At 35.3% G+C, this 25,118-nt stretch overlaps 2 protein-coding genes and 1 non-coding gene across 4 annotated transcripts; 1 reads left to right on the forward strand and 2 right to left on the reverse strand.

The window, feature by feature from the left end:
- Positions 1-71: 71 nt before the first annotated feature.
- On the reverse strand, positions 72-5,956 carry LOC112791708 (serine hydroxymethyltransferase, mitochondrial). 2 transcript variants are annotated; one of them, XM_072233552.1, is made up of 17 exons: positions 5,613-5,696; positions 4,997-5,241; positions 4,835-4,885; positions 4,648-4,734; positions 4,278-4,399; positions 4,058-4,134; positions 3,578-3,702; positions 3,124-3,216; positions 2,753-2,845; positions 2,460-2,657; positions 2,209-2,313; positions 1,733-1,798; positions 1,543-1,620; positions 1,024-1,135; positions 837-947; positions 535-704; positions 72-343 (listed from the first exon to the last, which is right to left on the reverse strand). In XM_072233552.1, exons 2-16 carry the CDS (start codon positions 5,084-5,086, stop codon positions 556-558), a joined length of 1,557 nt encoding a protein of 518 aa, XP_072089653.1. In that variant the 5' UTR covers positions 5,087-5,241; positions 5,613-5,696; the 3' UTR covers positions 72-343; positions 535-555. The 2 variants fall into 2 exon arrangements, with proteins under 2 accessions (XP_072089653.1, XP_025690429.1); XM_025834644.3 differs by having other exon boundaries at positions 4,997-5,956.
- Positions 5,957-6,540: 584 nt separating this feature from the next.
- On the reverse strand, positions 6,541-6,614 carry TRNAN-GUU (transfer RNA asparagine (anticodon GUU)). The gene has a single exon. It is a non-coding gene; the product is annotated as a tRNA-Asn (tRNA).
- Positions 6,615-24,014: 17,400 nt separating this feature from the next.
- LOC140173054 (uncharacterized) lies at positions 24,015-24,722 on the forward strand. Its single transcript, XM_072232079.1, has 3 exons — positions 24,015-24,164; positions 24,255-24,525; positions 24,619-24,722. The coding sequence occupies exons 1-3, from the start codon at positions 24,015-24,017 to the stop codon at positions 24,720-24,722; spliced, it is 525 nt and encodes a 174-aa protein (XP_072088180.1).
- The last annotated feature ends 396 nt before the right edge of the window (positions 24,723-25,118 follow it).

Here is a 25,118-nt window from a genome sequence, read left to right on the forward strand (position 1 = left end):
GTAATAGTGTAATACCATTGAGGTTTAAGAATTTATATCAGCACTATTCTGGTGTCAGTGAAAGAGACTCATTTGATTTATAAGAGATATATTTATTTCCTGCAATCGGATTGTAATCGCGTAAAATGGGGAGGGAGGTGTCAACAAGCATCTATTCTGGAAATTTTGTAGTTGAAGCCTTTATTACATATGATATGCATTGATACATTTCAAGAAGATAATGATCAAGTTTTTCTAGATTCATACATAGACTAAATTTTATATGTTATCCTCTTAGCGTCCTGTAACATGAATCAAGAAACTGATCATCTTGAATTGCATGCCAATAAGACCACGGTGTGACCTGTCACAATGCAAACTGAATTCGTGAGAGAAATTTCAACAAGGATTTTGAATGTGCCAGTTTAAGAAACTTGATCTTCAGTTAGAAATGTCAAATGCAAGATTTCTTTATCTTGAAGAACTAAAATACAGTACGAAATCATCAAGGAACTAGAATGCCTGAAAACATGGTTACATCGTCAAAATGCATACCTATTGGAACATTTTCTCTCCTCAATCTTTGTATTTCATGGTTGCTTTATCGAAACCAATGGTTGGAAATTGCTTTGCATACTCTTCAACATCGTGGCGGAGCTTTGCAATCTCTGACTGAAAGGTTGAAGATGACTCGATTGTGGCCATAAAGTCCTTCAATTTCGTTCCTGATAAAAATATGCAATAACAAACCACAAGTCAGCTTAATTAAGCAGCTGCAATCTCTCAGCAACAAGTTAAAATTTAAACCAGAATTTTCTGAATAGAAAACAATTATGCATATTGAAAGTTTTAAGAACCTTTGCTCTCTGCCTTTATCTTCAGAGCCAATTTTACTGCTGCATCAAAAAACTCCGCTACCTTGACAAAATCCTCCTCAACAAATCCCCTAGAAGTAAGGGCAGGCGTTCCTGAAATCAACAAGAGCTATCAAGTTAATGACAAAAGACATTGAAATCTCAATATAAGCAATTGAAGAGTCTGTACCCATCCTGATGCCACCAGGAACCATAGCAGAGACATCTCCAGGAACAGTGTTTTTATTTGCTGCAATATGAACAGCTTCCAACACCTTCTCAACTCTGGAGCCATCAATTCCCTGCACAAATAATTGGGAAAGGCATTGGTCTCACTTTAACATTACTTAATAAGATTATTTAGGATAAAATGCAGTCACAGCTCTAGTTTTTGGATCTCGCATAATATAGGCCTTTTTCAAGGGGATACAAAATGTTCCAGAATTAAAGCACAAGCAAAGCTAGTAACTTCGTTTTAGTGTGGTATGACTATGGATGTGTACTTGTTTGATAAAAAGAAGTGACTCTTTTTGAAAAAATAGGTAGGAGTTTCTTCCCATAAGGTCAATTCTGAATATTGTCTCACTTTCTCAAAAGCTTACCAAGTGATATCTAATAACACAAGCAACTAGCATTAGATGCCATAATTATTGTGTTAAAAGTACACCCATCTAAGCTTCTATGAAAGCAAGCCAGATGTGTGCATTACCTTGTTCTTAAGATTCACCAAAACAAGATGATTCTCAGTTCCACCGGAAACCAGCTCATAGCCTCTCTCACTAAGAGCCTGCAAAATGTCAAAGATTCCATCAGTACATAACAAAGGCTATATATTTGGAACACTTTGTGGTATAGAATCCAATAGACACAACAAGAAATATTTGTCATTTGTAATGCACCTGTGCAAATTTTGAACAATTGCTGAGAACTTGCTCTTGATATGCCCTATACTCTGGAGTTGTAGCCTGCATTCACACGGGAAATGAATTATAAATACTGTACACAGAGCATATCTGAACATTCTTGCAATAGCAATATTTTACAAAGTTAAAATAATAAAGAACTCAGTATGGATTCAGACAATTTGGTTTCAAGAGTATCATTTAAAGATTTTGAAACTTATTCCTCCCACCCATTTGCATTATCCAATTGATATCATTCAAATTAGGTCAATCTCCAAATCCACCCCCAAGAAACCTTCATATTATGCTAAGATGAAAAAGCAGGGTACTACAAATCCAATTTATTGTATCTGGCACTTGCAAATATATACATAAAAGGTGAACCATAATAATATAATATGAATAAAAATAGACCTTTTCCATCAGAATCTGTCACAACTGAAAAAATATGAATCAAGAAACAAAGAGCATACCTGCTTCAATGCAACAGCCAAACCAGTAATGGTGTGGTTGTGCGGACCACCTTGCAGTCCTGGGAAGACAGCTTGGTTGATTCGGTCCTCGTAGTCATACAACACCTGAAAAAAAAAAAAAAAAGAATTACTGTATCGATGTTTGGCCAATGTCATGAATTTAAAACAGCACAAACCGGACCTATAAATAAAAGTGAAATTTCAGATTGAGAAAAGAACAAAACAAAGTCAAATGAATCTAAGCAATTTACCTCCTGTCCTTGTTTGTTAGTTTCTTTAACTCCCTTCCTGAAGAATATCATAGCTCCACGGGGGCCACGAAGTGACTTGTGAGTGGTGGTAGTCACTACATCTGCATAATCAAAAGGTGATGGGATAACACCAGCTGCAACCAATCCACTGATGTGTGCCATATCTGCCAACAGTATAGCTTTCTGTTTGTCGCACACCTGCAACATGCTCATGAATTCAACGTTGGGCCTTCCTGAAAATCATTTAATGTGTACAACATAAAATCTACAAAAACTAACATACAATTTGTTACCTTGCGTACACGTGCATAATCATACAGGCGTGCATAAGCACTGGCTCCAGCAACAATTAATTTTGGCCTGAAGAGTTTAGCCATGTTTTCCATCTGCATTTTGAGATTTTCATGTCACAACGATGATAATATTACACAAAAGGGTACAAAAAATATCGGATTAGCTTGAGTTTGATTTTAAGAGGTTCAAAAAATTATTTACGATGAAGTAAAATTGTTTGATTTCTAATTTATATGCATGCGGTCTGTAACTAAACTTGCTATATGTATATCAGATGAATACTTTAATTCGTGGCGACTAAAATAAATATGATCAAGCTAATTATGCAAATAGCAATAATCTGTTATTACGGAAGTAGCCAAATCAATACCTGGTCATAGTCAATGTATCCTGTGCTTTCATTCAATCTATATGGCATTGTCTCAAAAAAAATCGAGACTGCAGAAATCTTTTTGGTGTCAGTCTGCATCGTGACAACAGAAACAATCTTAGTCTATCATATATATAATTAAACAGAAGGCAGAACAAATTAATGAAAGAGCTTCTTGGATAGAGAAGAAAAAAGAAAGTTTGTTCACACATGTAAAGAATCCTAATTAACTGTCACAATCACACTAAGCAATGCCAATAGTAAACACAAAGTCTCAACTAATAAGAATTATACATAAATAGATATGTAATAAGAGCATTAAATTTTTATGAATAACTACAAAGTGATTTCTATCTAATCCTTGAAGAAATTGCCAAAAGAAATTACCAATAACCCATGAACGTGATAGATTTCATTATCACAGGAAATGGTGGATGATGGAAGTTGAAAATACCTGGTATCCATGAGAAAGATGTCCACCATGAGGAAGATCAAGTGCCATGATTCTGTCATGAGGTTTTAGCAATGCAGTATAAACTTGAAAATTTGAAGGAGACCCAGATAGAGGCTGAACGTTCACTGCAGTTTATGGGTAATAACATATGAGAAAAATTGACACCTAAATATTTTAAAAGAATCTACTGAATATCAAGAAAGCTCATGAGCATTCATTTTGAAATTTAACCAGCAAAAAGTCTACAAGAGAATTCAACCTAAATGCTACTTCTGAATTCTGAATAAAAACTCGTGTGCCTCAAGTGGTAGAAGAAGAAAGGGGAAAAAAATAAAAAAAAGGTAATCACAAAGAATAGATCATGTCCACCTGCAAGCTTAGAACAATTAGAACAACAGGCCAATGACCAACAAGATGAAATAATGTGCAATCAACAAAGCCAAATAAAAGGGTATACCAATATAGTTATTGTGCAGTTACCTCCCCATTTAGCTGGATCCAACCTAAATGCCTCGAGGGCACGCTTCTGACATAGTCTTTCTGCCATATCAATGTACCTTGAGGAAGAAAGGCAACAATTTTTTAATTGGACTAGAAGCAGGAGTCCATAATAAAATCTAAAATGCTAGCCACTGTATATTATTGTGTTTGTTGAATTATCCAGAGGTGAACGAACACAGAAGAAAAGTGAGCGACATACTCATTTCCACCATAATATCTTGCACCAGGATATCCTTCACTGTACTTGTTAGTCATGACTGAGCCAACAGCTTGCATTACAGAGACTGAAGTGAAATTCTCTGACGGTATCAGTTCAAGCCCCTTCACCCCCAAAAAAGTTATATTCAGATAAGTCATTCTAATAAGTACAAGCTACTGAAAAAAGAAAAAACTGAGTTCCAATCCTTATGTAATGTTCTCCCTAGGTGCGGTAATTTTGAACAGAAGCACGATTAAAACAGAAATAATTTTGTTGTTCCATGGTTTCTGCAATCACATTGCACGCAACAATTGTAGCTGCATAAATGAAGAGTCTCATGACCAATAACATGTGTATGTAAATAAATTACCTTCCATTGCCTAGCTTTTTCGAGCTCAATTATATCAGCAATCTGAGGATCAACAACCTCAAGTGGGGCATTCAATTGCTTTGGCCACTGAAAATCCCAACAATTTGAAATCGAAACCATCACACTACAACCACAATTAACCTTCTTTTTTTTCCTATAGTAGAAATGAATTGAAGTGATATCTTACTGTAACTCCTGGTCTCTCTTTGTCGTAGACAGCTTCATCAGGCAACGATGACTACAACAACCAATTTTGGAAAAGAAATAAAAGAAAGAAAGGAAATTAGTGAATAAAAACGGCAACAACTAGAGAGAGAGAGAGAGAGAGAGAGAGAGAGAGAGAACAGACCTTGTAGCAAACGGAAGTGGCATTGAAGAGAGGGCGGAGAGGTTTGTCTATGGAAGATGAGAGCCTCCGAAGCGCCATTGCCATCGCCATCTCTCTCTCTCTCTCAGACAGAGAGTGTATTTGTGTGATAGTTAGTTGTTATTGTTATCCATCTTCAGAGTGCCTGTGACTCAGTAAGGAGAGCCATGGCGCCACGGTTTGGGAATTGGGACCCACCCTTCACACGTGCACTTCAATCATTGGCTCTATTTATAATATCATTATGTTTAAGTATTCAGATCTTGCTGATAAATTTTAATTCATTAACTATCACATTTTTTTACGTTTATATCCATCATATTTCGTGGACATAAAAAAATTAATAATTTATTTTTTATGTATACATAATATTTTTGTATTGATATATAGTTTGATTTTAGTATTATGATCTTCTGAGAAAAACGAAAGTTTTTATTCTATTTTATTTATGTTATACGTTAGTAATTCGAACATTTAAATTTTGAATACTGATTTTTAAATAATAAAAATAATTTACATTACTATATATATATAAGATGAATAAAATAGGGAGAAAAAAGACTTTAGTTTAGACTTGAGACACCTAATTCTCTGGTACCTGCATTTACAGGAGCATGCATGTTATGATGTATGTATGTGCAACTCATTGTCATTCATATTTTCATTATTTTGTGTGAAAATAAAATGAACATAACTTGAAAATTGAGATATTTATGCACACTGGAAAGTAAAAGAGGCCATGAAAGGCCTATCCACAATGGCATAATCCTCGCTTCTTGGCCACAACTTGATTAAGTCTGTCTGGGTGCGTTCAAAAGGCGGATTGGGTGTTCAAAATTCTTGAAAGTGATGCTGCCACTTGCCACAAATCCATTCAAATTCTTCACGAGTCATAACAAAGCATAGATAATCCCAAACTCAAGCATGGTTGTTTTCTTGTTTCCCTGAATTCAATATACACCTTCAAACCAAATTCGTACTTTAGCTAAGAGGTTAATGTTTTCAAGAGTATAAAATAGTAGACCTTTTAATGCATTAAAAAGTCTCAAAAAAAAAATAAGTAACTGATTCTTCTATAATTATAAAACATTACAGTATAAACAATATTTTCAGCACAAAGCTTAGCTGTTTGTTTTAACATTTTTTTTTTCTTTTTGTCAATACAACACAGAACACACACCCACACTCCACTCACACACGCATTAGATACTCTCTTTTTTTTAGCAAAGTGATAACTGGTGTCTTTTTTTTTTCCTTTTTAAGGGTGGACATTCTTTTTGCTTTTCCGTTATTTGGTCTATTTATTTTTTGCTAGATTACGTATCTGGTTTGAGACATTCATAGAGACATGGATTTTGATCCAGCTAGTATAAGAATTCTTATGGCCTTTAACAGGGAACCATAAAGTTGGTCTAAGCCCAATAAGGTCTATAATATCTTAAATTGGACTAAAACCACAAGCCCACAATATGGCAATCCTACCCAGAAACGAAATACATTTCTCAATGACTAAAAGTCAAAAATCTCGCTAGAAGGAGGGCTTGAACCTCCGACCTTATGGTTAACAGCCACACGCTCTAACCAACTGAGCTATTCCAGCTTTCAATATTATTTATAAATAAAACTAATATAATCTTATGAAATACAAAAATAAAACATTACCCTCCAAAATTTTTCACTCTTAACATTTCATTTGTTTCAATTTTTCATAATATTTAAAATAAATTTTAATTTTTTATTCATCATTAATTTTTTTTTCTAAATTCTTCCAAAACAATCTCCTTAGTCCTTAACTTTTAATAACCCTCCCAGTCTCCCACACACTCTAAAATCTCTTCCTTTCACTCTCTTACAACGCGTATTAACACCACCACTACCACCCATTCCACGCGCCTCTGTCATGTTTACTTCATCCTCTTCCTCACATTGATATTCCTTCACCGCATTTTTCCTCTACCCATCATAATTACCATCGCTTTTTTTGTTACCGTTTTTCTTTTCCCTCATTTTGTCATCAGCCTTAGCTTTGCACCTTTGAGGTCGATGGCGATTGTTGGAAGGATAGAATCGAAGAGCGCATACCCCCTATCCATTGCTCATTTGCTTATCAAAGTCGTTGTCCATGTCACCTCCACATCCATCACGTCTCTTTATTTTTCACCTTCTTATCTCCACTTTCACTTTCATGTTTCTGTTTCTCTTCTAAGCGCTATCTAACATGACTTCTATATGATTGGGTTAGAGTGGTAGCCTGGTAGCAGCAAGATGTGGGATAAGATGGAAATGAAATAGGGTTGCTAGTAGTGTTGGGATTGTTAGTGGTGAGAGAATTAGCATGTTATGACTAAATTTTGAATCGAGGTTAGAGTTTTGAGTTTAGGATTGAAATTGGGGTTAAGTTAGAATTATGAATAGAGTTGAATTTGCAGTTAAAGTAAAAAAAAAAACAATTTAATTAAAATTGTTTTTGATAAAAATTTAATAATAAAGATAAAATTAAAATTATTTTAAATATTAACAAAAAATCAAATCAAATATTAAAGATAATTTTAAAAGTGTTAGGTCCAATAACTTAATAATACAATATTTTTAGATTATTATTAATTATCACATCAATAATGTTACATTATTTCTATGTCATATTTTTTTAAATTGTACATAATATTCTTTTAATTTGGTAAGTGAATAATTAATTTATTATAAATTAAAATTTTATTTAAAAATTTATTATTAGTTAATAAATTATTATATACATAAAACAAAATTTAAACTTTTTTTATGTATAACGGGGCCTAAGGCTCAGGACAACAAAAGATCACAGCGTAACGTTTTTGGAGAATTTCATTCCACTTCTATCCGCAAGCACTTGATGTGCGACCATAGCAGGGGGGAGCTTGAAGTAATGGACTCCAGCTTCTTGTTCTTGCCCTGCCTTAGCAAGAGCATCTGCGCAGAAATTTGCCTCCCGGTAGATATGACGGACAACAACGCTCTCCAAGCTAACTAGGAGCTCTTTAATAGCTCGAATTAGAGTAGATTGAGAGTACTTCTCCACTGATGTCTTTTGAATTAGCTCCATAGCACATTTAGAGTCAGACTCAACTACAAGTTTGGAGATTTTCATCTCCGTTGCTAATTTAATGCCGACATAAAAGCCCCAGATCTCTGCCGTAATGATGGTACACTTTCCAATCTTCATGCTGAAACCTACTATCACGCGGCCCTCCCGATTCCGGATAATGCCACCACACGCCCCTCTACTTCCAGGTTGGAGCACCGATCCGTCCATGTTCAGTTTAAGCCATCCCTGTTCCGGCGGTTCCCATCCGATTGATTCTTTTCTGGTAAGTCTTAAGGTTTTGGTACTGACCTCTGTTAGGTTTAGAGAAAAATGATAATGATCTGCAAGATTAATTGCAATGCAACTAAATTGGGTGTTTGGTAAACTTTCTTCACTAAAAATAAGCTTGTTTCTACTTTTCCAGGCTAAGTTACAGGTGGTGGTGAAAGTTATGGGTCAAGGTGTCCCATTAACAAAAGGAGAAGCTTCCAGAAGATTTTTTCTCAACCAGTCATGGAAGGATTGAGAGAAAAAGGTGTCCTGGTAATCTCTGGAAATGATACTGGTCCACACTTTGCGAATAAAAGGACAGTCCCGCAAAACGTGGAGTATCGTCTCTTCGACATCATGGCATCTGGGGCAGGTACTATCTTCAGTTAATCCTCTGCTTTTCCTTTTGCTATTTGTTAAAAGAGCTTCATGAGTTAAAAGCCAACTGAAAGACTTCAATCTCTGGGGAATCTTTAATTTCTAAATTTGCTTATATATGTTACTGTTCTCACTATTATCCTTGAAAAATGCATCATAAGCTATTCTAATAGAAAAATTTCCATCTGCTGCTGGAGCCCAACTCACACAATCCTCCCCTGTAGAGGCATTAGGGGCTTTTAGGGTGCGAAGATGACTGATTATCTCATCAGGCAGAACATGAGAGATTTTCTCCCAATCCCAATTCCCATGCTCATTCGCATAATCTTTGACCTTTTCTGCCATTTTGTTCTCGTCAAGGTTCATAATAACAGCTTCTCGTAGTTTAGGAATTCCTGAAACCCAATGATCCTCCCAGAAAAAATATCCTTTCCATCTCCTATTTTCCAAACGAGCTGATTACAAAACTTATCCCAAATAGAAGTGATTCCTGGCCACACATTCAAACTGCTAGTTTTTTTGTGAACTTTTGGAACCTTGCCATTCCCACATCCGTACTTAGCCTTCATGACTTTAGCCCACAAGGCGTCCTTATTATGAATGAGACCCCAAGCCAGCTTCATAAGGAATAACTGGTTAGTCTCGTGAGCTTTTCGAATACCCAATCTACCCTCTTCCTTGGTCCTACAAATTTTGTCCCAATTTAGAAGGTGGACATTCTTCTCCTCTTCATTACTTTCCTAGAGAAAATCCCTACAAATCTTATCAATCTTATTACAAACCACCTTTGAAAGCTTCATAGTTTGCATACAATAGCTAGGGATAGTGGATAGAACAGATTGGACGAGCGTAGTTCTCCCGGCGAGAGATAAAGTCCTCTTGTTTCAAGAAGACAGCTTGGATTGAATCCGATCAATCACAAATTGAAAGTGTTTCTGGTTGCATTTCTCGTGAATGAGGGGGACTCCTAGACATCTTCCTAGATTTGATGTGAGTGGCACTCCAAGATCCTGGCTAAGCTATTGCTTGATGTTGTGGTTCACGTTCTTTGAAAAGAAGACACATGACTTGCTAAGGTTGAACTTTTGCCCTGAGCTATCACAGAATATTTGAAGGGTCTCCTTAATAACTCGAACCTGTTCCAAGCTCGCTCTTGCAAACAACACCAAGTCATCTGCAAAGCATAGGTGAGAAATATTAGGTCCATTTCTGGAAAGGGTTATAGGTTCCCACTTTTTATTCTCTACTACTTTATTAATCATATGTGATAATCTTTCAATACATAAAACAAAGAGGTAGGGGAAAAGAGGGTCTCCCTATCTAACGCCTCTGGTAGGAGAGAACGTTTCAGATGGTGAACCATTCCATAGGAGATTCATAGTTCGGGATGAAATGCAATAAGCAACAATGTTGATAATGTTATCTGGGATTCCATATCCTTTAAAGTATCCACCACAAAGTTCCAGTTTAATCTATCATAAGCCTTTTCTAAGTCAATTTTTATCGCCATTAAGCCTTTGCATTGGTTCCTGCTCCTCATAGTATGGACCACTTCCTGTACCACAAGAATATTATCCGCACTAACCCTGCCAGGCACAAAGCTAGATTGAGTGTTAGCAATAAGAGTAGGTATAAAATTCTTAAGTCTAGAAGCCACAATTTTAGTGATCACTTTATAACACACGTTACAGAGACTAATAGGTCTGAAGTGGCTAAAATTTTTCGGAGCTGGATTTTTAGGTATGATAGTAATCAGCATTTGATTGACTTCCCTGATGTTCCTCGGGTCTTGGAAGATGTCCTTGACCCAGCTGGTTAATGATTCCGCTACTATATCCCAGGAGTGTTGGAAAAATTTTGCTGGGATTTCATCGCTGCCCGGTGCCTTCCAACTTCCCATGTTAAAGATAGCATTTTTAACTTCCTTTCTAGAGGCTTCCTTCGCAAGCTCAGCATAGTCTTCTTTGTGAAGCTTGGGGAATCGGTTTTTAATAGGGTAGGGCTTATTATTCCCGTCTGACGAGTATAGAGCCTTAAAGAAATTTACTCCCCATTTCTTCAAATCAGCAACATCATCAATCCAGTTACCTTCCTCATCTTTAAGTGCAGTAACTTTATTTCTTTTCCTTATTCTATTGGCCTTCTGATGCAAGTTTCTTGTGTTTTTATCACCAAAGTTAATTTTATTACATCTAGACATTTGTTGCCAATAACTTTTTTCTTGGATGGAAATGGTCTCATACTCCTTGTTGAGATCATTTTGAAGCTTTTCTAAGAAAGGATTAGGATGAAAAGATAACTTGTTATTGATTCCCTCCAATATATTCAAAATTTGTTACTTTTTTCTAAAGATGTGTCCAAAGACGTCCTTGTTCCATAACCTTGCTTGGGCTGTGAAATTCCTAACATTTTGAACAAGTCCTTGAGTTCTATTCCAACTTCCTTTCACCAAGTTATTATAGTCTTTATGCAGAATCCAAGGCGCAAGAAATTGGAAGGGTTTATCCCTCCCATCATCATTAGCTACCTGAAAGTTAAGAAGGATAGGTAAATGGTCAGATTTTAATTTAGGGAGATGTTTCACACCAACATCAAGAAAACGATTAGAGAAGGAAATATTGCTGAAAAAGCGGTCAAGCCTTCTCTTAATATTTCTTCATTGCCAGGTGAAAGGGGGCCCTGAGAAGCCCAAATCTTTTAACCCGCAAATATTTAAACATTTTTCAAACTTATAAGTATCAAGAGAAAGATTGGAAGATCCCCTGTGTCATTTATCGTAAGAGTAGAGTTGAAGTCCCCTCCTATACACCATGGGCCTGATATGCTATTAGCAATGTCCTCCAACTTATCCCATAGTGCATTGCAATTTTCTGCTTGAGGGATCCCATAAAAAGCTGTGAACAACCAAGGAGGTTCTCTATTCCATTGAACCTCCAAGTGGATAAGCTGTCTATGTATAGTAATGGGTTTGATGTTCCAAAAATTTTTCTTCCATAAACACCAAATACCACCCGAGAAGCCTTCAGCTTCGCTGACACACTAGCTATCGAACCCGAATTTTTTAATAATCAGCTCTACTTTCTTCCCTGAAATATGGGTCTCAAGTAATATGCAAAAGGTTGCCTTATACTTAGTATATAAATCAGTTAGCATAGAGTGGAACCCCTTTACAGAGGCTCCTCTGCAATTCCAAATTAAAATATTCATCATAAAAAAATCTAGATAACATAAAAATAAGACGAGGGAAGAGACTCCCTGGACAGAGAAGAGAAGAATTAAATCTCTATATGCCAAATATCCTCGGCATCACTTGCTCTTTGACTCTAGAGTTGTCATCATGCATACGACTATCTGTCACTTCAAAATTCTCTACCCTGGTATCCTGTTCACTCTCAGGTGGTTTGTCTTTGGTATTTCCTATTTGACCTTCTACCCTTCCTCCCCCATAGTGGTGGCTATAAGGTTTCCCGTGTGATGGTCAAGATTGCCAAACAGAGGGATAACATTGCCCTCTTTATGGCTGTTGTAGATATTCTTCCCTAACCTGCTGAATTGTTTCCAGTATTCACTATGGCTTCCTTCTTTGCTTCTGTTATTTGTTGCATCTATTGGAGTGTTGTCTTGCTTATCTGTATCAACTTGATTTTTTGCTTTAGAAGTGGAATTGTTTGTGCTGAGTTGTTGTTTGTGTTTAGAGCTTCCTGCTTGATTCTGGTTATTCCTTCTACTATTATCAGAGTTCTTGCCTTTGTAGGTTTTACTTGTTGTATAATTCTTTGTAGCAGCATTATAGTTCCTCTGTTGGTTTTCCACGCTGGCATAATATTGCACTCCTTTAACGTTAGCATCATTTTTCTTTTCCTTATTAGAATGAATACTCCCTTCCAAATGCACTTCACTTTCCTCTTCTAGCTCTTGCTCCTTTAATGCATCAAATCTGTCTGCATAATCATTTCTTTTCTTTTTTTCATACGCCTTACCAGGATTTTGTCTATTCCTTCTCTGGGATTTTTTAACCACCATCCATGGTCCAAAGGGACTTTCCTTATTTTCCAAACCTTCAATATTCAAATTTTGATTGATTTGTGGGATTTGGTTTTGCTGAATATTCTCAACGGCTTAATTTTCCATATCTGCTCCCTGATTTTTTGCTATCATATTTTCTTTCCCATTTTGTTCTTGCTGACTCTGCTTCCCTTGTCTCAGGTTTCCGGCATTGTCACCCCCTCCGTGGTGTCTCCGATTAGAGTCTTCACCATGTTTTTTTGCATCTTGTTTGGTTTGTTCTGCCAATTCAACACACCCGTCCATTTTGTGTCCATGTCTTCCACAAGAGAAACAAATTTGGTGGAGTCCCTCATATTCCAATTTGAAATCCTTGCCAAGGGCAGTGAATGATGGAACAAGCTTTCTTCTAAGATCTATTTTCACACATATACGTGCAAATTTTCTTCTGGAATGGATTGAGATGAGCTCATCGACACGAAGCATGACTCCCAAGGACATCCCTACTTTCCAAAGGAAATGCTTGTTGTAAGGCTCTGTCGGGAGATTCGGAATTCTCACCCAGGTGGCCAATTTCTGCACCTCTGTTTTCTGTGGGATGAACAATGGTCTCCATCTTTGCACTAACAGATAATGGTCAGCAATCATCCATGGTCCTTCGAAAAGGGCATATCCATAATCCTCTTGACAAGAGAATCAAACCATGAAGAACCTTTCTTCGAGATCCATCACTCGGATAGCCTCATTTCTACCCCATCTACTGTTTATCCATCTTTCCATAGTTTGAAGGTTAATCCTCTTACCTAGAGGCTTCACAATCAGCGTCTGTTTCCATGACCTGCACCACTCGTCATACTCCTCCAGGGTCACTTCGATTGATGGTTTTGGGTTGAAGGGAGCCTGAGACTCTGTACCCAAGTCCCTGATTTCTTGATCAGAGAGATAGTCCTCCACCACCATCTCAACAATATCTTCTGGGTTTAATTTATCTAGCACATCTCCTAATAGGCAATCTCTGTAAGAAACTTTTGCAGGTTGGGTCATAGCAGTTTCAAGCACCATCTCCACATCCGGGCTGACCTGCTATCCGTCTATAATTACGTTGGGCTGTTCTCCTTGGTTAGATTCTTCTTCCATCACAACATCCCTCTGTCTTGTTGAAATTATCTTGACTTTCTTCGTGCTTCGTGCAACTAAATCCTCCTCCTCCGATGATCGTTTTTCGGTTTCCAATGAGAGAGTTTCAGGGTTCATTGCAAAATCCTCCTCCTCCTCTGATAACTTTTATACATGTAGCTGCAATTAGGGGTGTTCAAATCCAAACCGATTCAAATTAAACCGCTCATCTAATCCAATCCAAACTAAAAACCGATTAAAACCGAATTAATTCGGATTTGATTGGATTTTATTTTTTGCAAACCGCTGGATCGGATCGAATTTCGGATCTACTTTTGATAACCGATCCAATCCAATCCAAACCGCACAATGTGTTATAATATTATTATTTTATTATTATATTTACAATTATACTTATAATATGTTCAATTTGTTATATATTTTTATATTATTCATATATTATTATTATTTAATAAATATTTTATGTTCAAAATATTATTTATTTATTTATTTTAACTAACCTATAATTTTAATTCTATTATTACATTATCGCTGACTTTTTAAGATATTGTTAAGACTTGTTATATCATTGTTGATTATATAAAATTTGATGTTGAGACTTGTTATATGTATTTAATTTTTTTAATTTACAAAACTGCAAATCTAATCTAATTCAAACCGCTTAAAATTGGATCGGATCACATCAGATTTTTTTTAAAAAGTCATCAAATTCAAACCGCACCACAAGTAAAATTAGTGTTCGAATTGGATGAATTTTTTACTCAAAACTAATTCAAACAATACCGTGAACACCCCTAGCTGAAACAGTGCTTGATTTTTGGGGTAATAAAACGGCTTTGGGTGAAAATTGAAGAGAATTAAGTTAGCCGAATTTGCTGTTACCGGCTGGCTAGTTTGCATGCATGCGGGGCAAACACTTGAGCCACCCCTACTCCCTCAACTCCAGATTTTGTTTTTAATATTGGAGTAGCAATGATGTTTTTTTAAAATGTGGGTTGATGGGGTGTTATTTTCAAATGTGGAACCGTTTAATTAGATAAACAAAAATTGGACCGTCCGATTTGTATAGATACAGAAATCAGACCGAGTGATTTGTAAAATCGGACCGAGAAATTTGTGAAAAAACAAAAATCGGACCGAAGAATTTCTATTAAAAAAAATTTAAAATTTGAAGTATAGAAATCGGACCCTCCGATTTATGTATCTTCTACACTTTTAAAAAATACCAAAAGTTATAATATTAAGATATATCACTACTTATATTTTCATATAAAAAAAAAAACCCCTCAACTCAACATGTGCATTGTACATTTCCCAAGTCAAACCCTTATCTACCCACTTAGCTTGCATTATTATTGGTCATGATGTATCACGCGTGTGCATGTCCATCACAAAATAGATATACAAACCTAAAATCTCAAACATACAGTTGTAATAGCTATTCATAATGCTAAATAGACAAATTAATATGTAAAATTTATCTTATTTAATATTTATTAATTATTAGTATAATAATTAATAAATAAATAATTAATAAATATCAAATAAATTTTATAAAATAAATTTTGATTATTTTTTATTAATTTATGTTGTTATCAAATATTTTTTTATGTTTATTTTTAAATTATTACGTCACTATTTATTCAATTAAGATAGACCATTTAACAGTTAGATTTAGATACTCAAACTAAATAAAAGTTATCTAAAATATTAAGAGAATGTTAATTGAGATCAATGTTTATAAATAAAAATAAAAAATTAAATTAGTATTGAATAAAATAATATAAAATATTAATTATTTATAATATTTTGATATGAATAAATATAGAAAATTAATTTTAATAATTAGTTAATATTAATTAATTTTTTAATTATAAAATTATATTTTTTTTACTTTAATTTTTTGGAGAAGTTGGGGCTTAAAATTAGAATTTAAAGTTTATAATCTAAAATTTAAGACTTTAAAATTTAAAATAAAAAATTTAAAAAATTAATTAATATAACTAAAAAATTGACTTCTATGGCCTTTAATTAAACTATTTTTTTGAACAAGAGAGCTCAACACAATAAGTAGAGTAAGAACAATAAGTAAACAAAAAAGTTTAAAAAAAAACCAAAAAAAGCAAAAGAAATAATTGCAAACAAGCTCATCAGCTATTTTTTGTCTTTCTCCTTCTTATAGTGTAATCCTGATTTTTTACTCCTAATTTTGTACTCATATAAACATTTCCAACCACTCCAAACTTACTAAAATTCTGTCAATCCGACTACAAGATTGACTTCTAAACCATGTAAACTTTCGATCTCTAAACGGAAGTCCACCAGTTACATATCTTCTTGTATCCAATTCTTAGAATCGTCTAGTCGCTCTTAATCTAACAGCATCCTATCTCTCATCCACCTGTACAATCTCATTGAAGTCTCCCATAGAGATTGACATAACCCTGTAATATAACTCAATTCTTCCCACAAAGTAAATTTCTCTTCTCTTGTATAAGCCCCACACACCAAAGTAAGCACAATTGAAATTATTTTTAATAAGACTCCTTCAACACACAATCAACGTATGACAACGACTCATTTTAAACATTATTTCACCCCAAATTAAATCATCCTAAGCACCCTTTGACCCAGCATATTCCCATCCCCCAGCATCATTCCCCAAATTCTTATTACATCAAACTCCGTTACTACTTGTCTCTTAGTTTCAAACAAGCCTAACATAGTCAATTTAATTTTTTTTCTTTAGGTTTTTGACCATGCTCAATATTTTATCACTGTTCAACCCCTAGGGTTCCAAGAACAAACTTATTTTAATAAATTATTACATACCTTTTTTTATTTTTGGGTCTGTAGCGTCATACTTTTTCTTTCTGTTTTGTCAATATTCTTTTTTGAGCAATTTTATCATTCTGTGCTTAGAGAATAGTCATGATATCATCTTCTTCATTATATAAAATTGCACCTAATTCCAACGCAAAGTCCTAAGTTTTTCTATTTTCAAGTATCTAGTCCTCCAAAATACTGTCTCTATTTTCTTTACTTCCTTCATTCTTATCCGAACCACCATCATCAACAACCCTCTTCCTAGCTACTTCTTCATCGTGTTCCGAAAGCTCCCCCTCTCTCTTTGTTAATGTTTTTCTTTTTGTACCGGAACTCATGCCCCTATCATTCATAATGTCATCCCTATCACTCGTTCCTTCATCAACGTCTTCCGTACTATCATCATCAACATACATACCTAACACACCAATCCCTTCATTCAATGTCACCGTTGGGAGAGCAGCGGCTTGTTTCTCCACTACCAACTCCTCCTCGATCTCACGACCCAACATAGACGGCGTCAGGGTTGCGCATCTCCCTTGCTACATTGAGCATCCTCTACCGCGTTTAGCCTTCAACTTTCCTCCTTCAACACCGATTCGTTCTCCCTCGGTCACCTTCGCGCCGGTCTCAAATGAAAGTGTCGTAGATGTAGCTTCTTGCACACTTGCCGTAGACCCTTCTCTAGCGTGCCCATCTCTATCGTAAAAACCGTGCTCCATTTTCATCAAGCCTGACCCAGGTTCTAGACCCAATCCAACATCATCGAACCGGTTGATTGAGGAAACCGGGCCCAAGGATCATTCCCTATTTTTTTACATCCTTAAATTGTTGGGTCTAGCACTAAACCTACAAAGAACCTTCTTTTTCTTATTCCTTTTGCCTTTCTTTTTCATCCCATTAAAGTTACCTTCATAAACTCATGTAACTGTATTTTCAAAGTCAGCTTTATAATTAATATAACCAAATCCCACACAATCCGCTCTCCCTTTCATTCCTTCATAAATTGGTTGATATGTTATCGTTTATACCTGATTTTGTTTTAAATGATCGTTAATCCACTCGTTCAAAATAATTTCAGAAATTACCAATCTGCCCTTATCTTTTCCGTCTTTCCTCAGCTCTCCCATCACCACATCGGTTGCCTAGTAGTTGAAAACCATCGATTTTGTAAACCGTGTATTATTTAAGCTCACACACACATTATTTTTTTTCATTAGCTTCTTCATAACAATTCAATCCAAAAGTCTCTTGTCCCACTTCTTTCACTAGCACATCAAATCCACTGATACCTACTGTGATATGGACCTATTCATTAATCATATTTATGATACAAGTATCAATTTACACTCGTCCAACAATAAAAGACATGCACGATACTGTCACTTTGTCACAACTGACTACTTCCCCCCATTGGCTTCCTAATATACTAAAGGTATCCGCTGACCACGCATGTAACGAAACTCTGTAATATTCCAACCACACTGTTCGAGTTTCACATCACTCCGTCTCGTCTCATCTCCATATACTATGGAAGAATTACAAGAGACTATTCATTTTAAACGTATATGCTTTTTCTGCATTCAATACAGAATCAAAAGTCAAAAGAACTTTAAACACTCCCAGTTCTCGTATTTGGACAACTTGAGACAGATTTCTTCCAATCATCTCCTTCAACGAACTAAAATCAATTGTCTTCGTCGTATCGCCGACCAGACTTCTTTGTAACTAGTTCAGATTCTCTTTCATTATCAATACTTCCACTTTCTTCGTCCACCCATTTCCATGCGTGTCTGATTTTTTTTTTGTGTCTTGTTAGTTTCTCTACCTGTCTTTGGTTATCTCCTCTTTGAGGTTGAGAATTTGTCTTGTTCCGACTATCACTTCCTTCCTAAACTGCCTTTTGGACTTTTGTCTCAATTGTCCTTCTATACTTCACTTCTCTCACGTACACAACTTTTTCTCTCAATCTCATACGATTCATTTCTGTTATAATTTTCAGAGTTCTACCTTTTATTGTGTATTGGATGAACGCAAAAACATATATATTACCACCTTTTGGTTTTCGTGATAGATAGATAGATCAGATGTCGTTAATGCGTCCAATCCAATTAAACAGATGGAATAATTTATTTTTTGAAATGTTTTTAAAAAAATTATTAATAAAAATAAAAAAAAACTCATTTTTTAACCATTAATACTCTTCTCGATTCCAAATTTTAGGATATTTTGCATGTTTCCTAATTAAACTATTTTCATAAATAAATACGTCGGTGGAATGCAATGCAAGCCTCACATGCAGCAAATGGTGGAACTGTATATGCAGCTCGTGACTGATTGCACCAAAATCATATACATATACCCCATTACCACCTACAAATATTGTTCTCTCTTTAATTTATTTGTGATGTTTAATTCCTTGAAAGGTGTAGCTTCCACGCATTTTATTATGCTCATGGTTTGACTTTGAATATAAAATTTACGTTCAATTTTCACACTATTATTCACAATGGTTTTTTTCTTTCTTTTTTGTGTCTTATTGACAATGGTCTTTGCAAGTAGTAAATGAATGCTTTTCGATTCTTTGAATTTTTATTCCATGAATTGCTCTTTTTTGACCGTTGCTCACTTTCTCCTTTTTTTTTTGGTCGTAATATGCTCAGTCAAATCTCTTACTTAATTCCATTAATTAGTTGGTCAAGATTGTCTTCGAACCTTTTTATTTTTTATTGGGTTATGAAACACATATTTTAGTTTTGTGTGATATATCTTGCATTTTGAAATAATACAACAACAACAAAGTCTTGTCTCACTAGGTAGAATCGACTACATGAATCAAATGACGTTATTGTGCTCTATTATATATCATGTTTAAAGAGAGACTGTTTACATGTAGATCTTGTTTGACCACCTCATGAATGGTCTTCTTAGGTCTTTCTCTGCCTTTCGCCCCTTGTCCATCTTCCATCTCATCCACCCTCCTGACTGGTTGTTCTATCGGTCTTCTTCTCACATGTCCAAACCACCTGAGACACGATTCAACCATCTTTTTCATAATGGGTGCTATTCCAACACTATCCCTTATATCTTCGTTCCTTATTTTATCCAATCGCGTATGACCACTCATCCATCTCAACATCTTCATCTCTGCCACACTCAGCTTATGTTCGTGCTCCCCTTTGGCCGCCCAACACTCCGTACCATAAAGCATAGCCGGTCTTATAGCGGTACGATAGAATTTACCTTTAAGTTTTAAAGGCACTTTTTTGTCGCACATAAAACCAAATGCACTCCGCCATTTTTACCAACCTGCTTAGATCCTATGATTTATATCATGTTCAATCTCTCCATTATCATGTATGATGCACTCCGCCATTTTTACCTTTAAGTTTTAAAGGCACTTTTTTCGTAGGATATTTTCTCTAATCTTCACCTCTATATTAGGGTTTTTCCTTCTCAGACTGAACTTACATTCCATATATTTCGTCTTGCTACAGTTTATGCACAAACCATACACTTCTAGATCTTCTCTCCATAAGTCCAACTTCTTGTTTAGGCCTTCCCTTGACTCTCCCATAAGGACGATATCATCGGCAAAAAGCATGCACCATGGCACAGGCTCTTGGATGTGTTCTATGAGTACTTCCAATGTGAAAAGGTATTGATTTAAGGATGATCCTTGGTGTAATCCTATACCAATAGAAAATTTTTCTGTCGCACCACCTTGAGTCTTTATACTAGTTGTGGCCCCAACATATATGTCTTTAATTGCACGAATATATGCGATTCTTACTCTCCTCTTTTCTAAAACCTTTCATAAGACCTCCCTTGACACACTATCATACGCTTTTTTCAAATCAATAAATACCATATGTAGATCACTTTTATTACTACGATACCTCTCCATCATGGTATGACTCATGGCTTGATCCCTCTATAGTTTTCGCAATTTTGTATATCCCCCTTATTCTTGTAGATAGGTACCAATGTACTATTTCTCCACTCATCAGGCATCTTCTTTGACTTTAAAATCTCATTAAAAAGTTTGGTTAACCAGTTGATGCCTTTTTCTCTAAGACCTTTCCAAACCTCAATCGGGATATTATTAGGTCCTACTGTCCTGCCATTTTTTATCTGCTTTAGAGCCTCTTTTACCTCGAAGTCTCGAATCCTTCGATAGTAGTCAAAGTTTTGATCTTCTTCCCTTGTGCATAACCGACCAAGGCTCGAAAGAGTCTTCTGTCCTTCATTAAATAACTCGTAGAAGTAGCTCTTCTACTTTTCATTAATCTTCTCCTCTTGAGCCAACACCTCTCCATCCTTATCCTTTATGCACTTAACTTGATCCAAATCTCTCGTTCTTCTTTCACGGCTCTTTGCGATTCTATATATACCTTTTTCTCCTTCTTTCGTGCCCAAAGACTGGTAGAGACCCTCATATGCTCTTGTTCTTGCTTCACTTACAGGCACTTTTGTTTCTTTCTTAGCCGCCTTATATTTTTCCCAATTATCTGCGTTGCGGCATAAAGATCATTCATTAAAGCACTCCCTTTTTATCTTTATCTTTTTTTATACACTCGTATTCCACCACCAGGACTCCTTGTCTCTTGGTCCTATTCCTTTAGATTCACCAAAGCTTTCTTTTGCTGTTCTTCTAATAACTTCTGCCATCTCCCTCCACATCTCTTCCACGTTTTCGATCCATTCCCATTCCACTTTGCCTCTTCTCCTACCCGTCTTAGGAAGCTTCTTTGTTCCTCACCTTTCATCCGCCACCACCTCGTTCCTGGGTTCTTCGTATGATGTCTTTTTCTCAACTTTTTCTCAACGCGAAAATCCATGACAAGCACCCTATGTTGTGTTGTCAAACTCTCTTCCGGGATAATTTTACAATTAATGCAAAATTTTTGGTTGACTCTCCTCAACAAGAAGAAGTCGATTTGAGAGCTTGTCATGCCACTCTTATAAGTTATAAGATGTTCGTCTCTCTTTTTTAAAACATGTATTTGTGATGAAAAGATCAAATGTTGAGGAAAAGTCCAAAATAGTTTTACCCTCAGCATTGGTCACTTCGAAACTATGGCCTCCGTGAATACTCCCATACCCAGTCACTTCTCTCTCAACATGGTCATTTAAATCTCCTCCTAAGAAAATTTTATCTCCCGAAAGTATGTCTTCGCACCAACCCATTTTGCTTCTTATAGGCGCATAATGTTAATCTTCCTCCTTGTCATGGTGTCTACCCCCTCCATGGACTTTCCAGTTAGAGTGCCTATGTTCCATGTCCCAAATCTCAACCTTCTGTCGCTCCGACCTATACCTTTTACTTTGTGAACTAGCTTATTTACTATCGTCCGTTCACGAAAACGCGAGAACCCTTGCTCATTTAACACTACATCCGAGCACCGATACAGCGGCTCTTGCTCATTTGACACCGTACTCGAACCATACAGCGCGTTGCTTCCGGACAACGACATAGTTTTAGCGCAATAATGTCTTTGATTCATGTCATGGGGATTCGACTATAAAGCGATTTTTTTCTCTCTTTGTCCGATTTTATTAATATGCAAGAAATATTTTTGTTTTGTTTAATGAATTTAATTTTATTGCACTATTTTATACAATAATTATGTAATTGCATCTATTCTTTTAGATGATTATTCACATAATCAATGTGAAATATAGTTATTTTGACTGCGTTATATAATTTAACGCACGTGTAAAACTATTTTGATTAATATCTTGCACTTTTTTTTGAATTTGATCAACATTTATTTGATGAATGTGAATTTTTTTTATTTCTTTATTGTGTAGTTATATAGATGATCTATATGACTCTGTTTTAGTAAGGTCACTTAAATAAAATGCATGGATGTGAAAATAGAAATAAAACCAAATTTTCTTATAAAAATATTTGTTAGAAAATAAAAAACAATCTAGAACAATTTAAATTATTCTATTTTGTATTTGTTAATTACTGTTCATTTTATTTTTATATTTTTTAATTATCATTAAAATAATTGAATAATATTTACATGTAAATATGTGTAATTACGAATATACATACACAAAATTATAAATATTAAATAAAATAAAATAATTTTAAATTATTGTTTCTCTAATATTTGTGTTTTAATAATAATAATAATAATAATAATAATAATAATAATAATACGAATTTGTATCAAGAACTAGAGAGAATTAGAGATAATCAGAGAGAATAGAAGATAAATCCTTAGAATTAGGGCCAAAGAGAGAAAGTAGAGTTTTCAATTGTATCATGTCTATCTCACATTATTACATTATACTCTTATTTATAGTATAGTTCTCTAATTGGGCTAGTCTAATATTAATTGTATCAAATAATAATATCAAGAACTTGGATTCAGTATAATTTCTTTTGCTATACTTTCTCTTTCTTTTATTGATAATGTAGGAAGTCATTGACACTATCTCTTTGCTTGAACAAGACAATACACGTAAAATATAAAAGAAAAAAACACAATGAATCAACTTTTAGTTGTTTAGGATTTAAAATTTATAATTTTAATTATGAATTAAAAAATTATGATTTATGATATAAAATTTTAAATAAATAAAATAAATTTAAAATAATTAACTAGTATTATTGATTAAAAAATTCGCTCCCTACTGTCTCTAGCATCTATTCTAAATATAATACTTAAGCAGTTCAGTCACCGAGGTATATCCACAGTGTTCCCACCAATTAAGCATATGCTTGGGTGATAACACGTTGCAGGGAAAGTGACATGGTTGGGTCCCTTAAATAAGTTTTTTATTACTTAAAGTAAATAACTCCCTGGATGGCACTTCAAATGAGAGGCAAGGCGGATGTAAACACGTGGGCCGGGTACGGTGACAACTAATGCCACAACCAAAACCCTAAACCAACTAAAATGTTATAGAAACAGGGCAAGTTGATGAAAAGAAACTGGCCTCCTCTCAACAGGGCATCTCGCCGAAATTCCAACGCAGTGAACGAGGCAACCATTGTTACTTTCAAGAACGGCACTTACGTGACCGGCTTGCTTGGTGATAGGTCCTGGAAAGGAAGAATCTTCTGCAACACCTGACCGGCGACTTGCGGTTAATAGAGCGATCGATTTGGTACTTCCCAGTTAGGCGGGCTCGGTTCGGTGTTCAAAAATTACAGATTCTCCCGCCCACCACTGTCATGATGACAAATATAGCTGTGTATAAATATGAGAACCCCAACGCTTATAGAAAATATATATGTGTATTGTTATTTGGATCTGCTATCTGCTATAGGTTGAGGTCGCTATTATTTTCTGCTGCAAACAAATGGCTGCGAGGAAGGATTTCGTCGGAGATATCAATCCAACCAAGCTTGCCTGGTCTTTGGTTGTGGGGGTTGCTCGATTGTATGAGTTTCCAAGTCAGTGGAACAAGAATGAGGTGTTTAGCTTGGAGTTGGTTTTACAAGATGAGAAGGTATTTATTCCATTCATACTTATACTTTGCAGCTTTTTCTTAGGTGTGCACTAATAAGTTCTGTTCATGTTGTTTTTATGCAATTTACAGGGTGATAGAATTCATGCAACCGTTTGTAAGCCTGGGTTGGAGTTGTTCAAAAATAGGATAAAGGAGCATTGTGTTTATAGTATGCAAAATTTTATTGTCAAGCTTAACAATGGAAAGGTTAGGACAACTCCTCACAAGTACAAGCTTAACTTTTATACAAAGACTGTGGTGGCAGCCCTACCTATTGAGACTTTTGCTTTTAACCCATTCAAATTCCGTCCGTTTCATGAACTTGATGAAAATGGTCCAACCGACGGAAATTTATTATTTGGTAAGCTTAATTGAAATAGCTTTTTTTAGTCATCCTTTGATCAGACTGGGAAGTTATACTTTTAGATTTAACGCTATGTATTGTGAAATGTAGATTACATAGGAGAGGTTGTTGGAAAGGAGGAGGTCAGAGGGCTGATTACGCGCACTGGTGATGAAACGAAGCTTATTACACTTCAGTTGGAAGATCTAGAGTAATGTTTATTGCTTTCGATATGTGTCAGCTCTGAATTTAGTATCAGTCTTGAATCATTTAAACTAAGGCTTACTTTGGGTGTTGACTCTGGTCATGCACTAAAGAAAAAGGAAAAATTAGTTAAGGTGTACAAACTAAGTAAATTGAAATGTAAGCACAATCAGTTAGCAGCTAATGCAATCTTTGCAAATAAGTCCTGTTGCTTTTTTGTTTTTAATTTTCTTTTTTAGACATCCTTTTCTCTAAATAAGTTTATAGATCTTTAAAAAAATTTTGATTTCTAGGTTCTTAGTTTCTTGCTTTCTTGCGTTTCTTTCCCAATTTATTTTTTTTGAAAAATGAAGTATTGCTTTAGGAAGATAGATAATGAAATTGTTCAATCCTCTTATTCTCTTCAG

The sequence above is a fragment of the Arachis hypogaea genome, chromosome 3 (genome assembly GCF_003086295.3).
Source record: "Arachis hypogaea cultivar Tifrunner chromosome 3, arahy.Tifrunner.gnm2.J5K5, whole genome shotgun sequence".
Classification (NCBI taxonomy): Eukaryota; Viridiplantae; Streptophyta; class Magnoliopsida; order Fabales; family Fabaceae; genus Arachis; species Arachis hypogaea.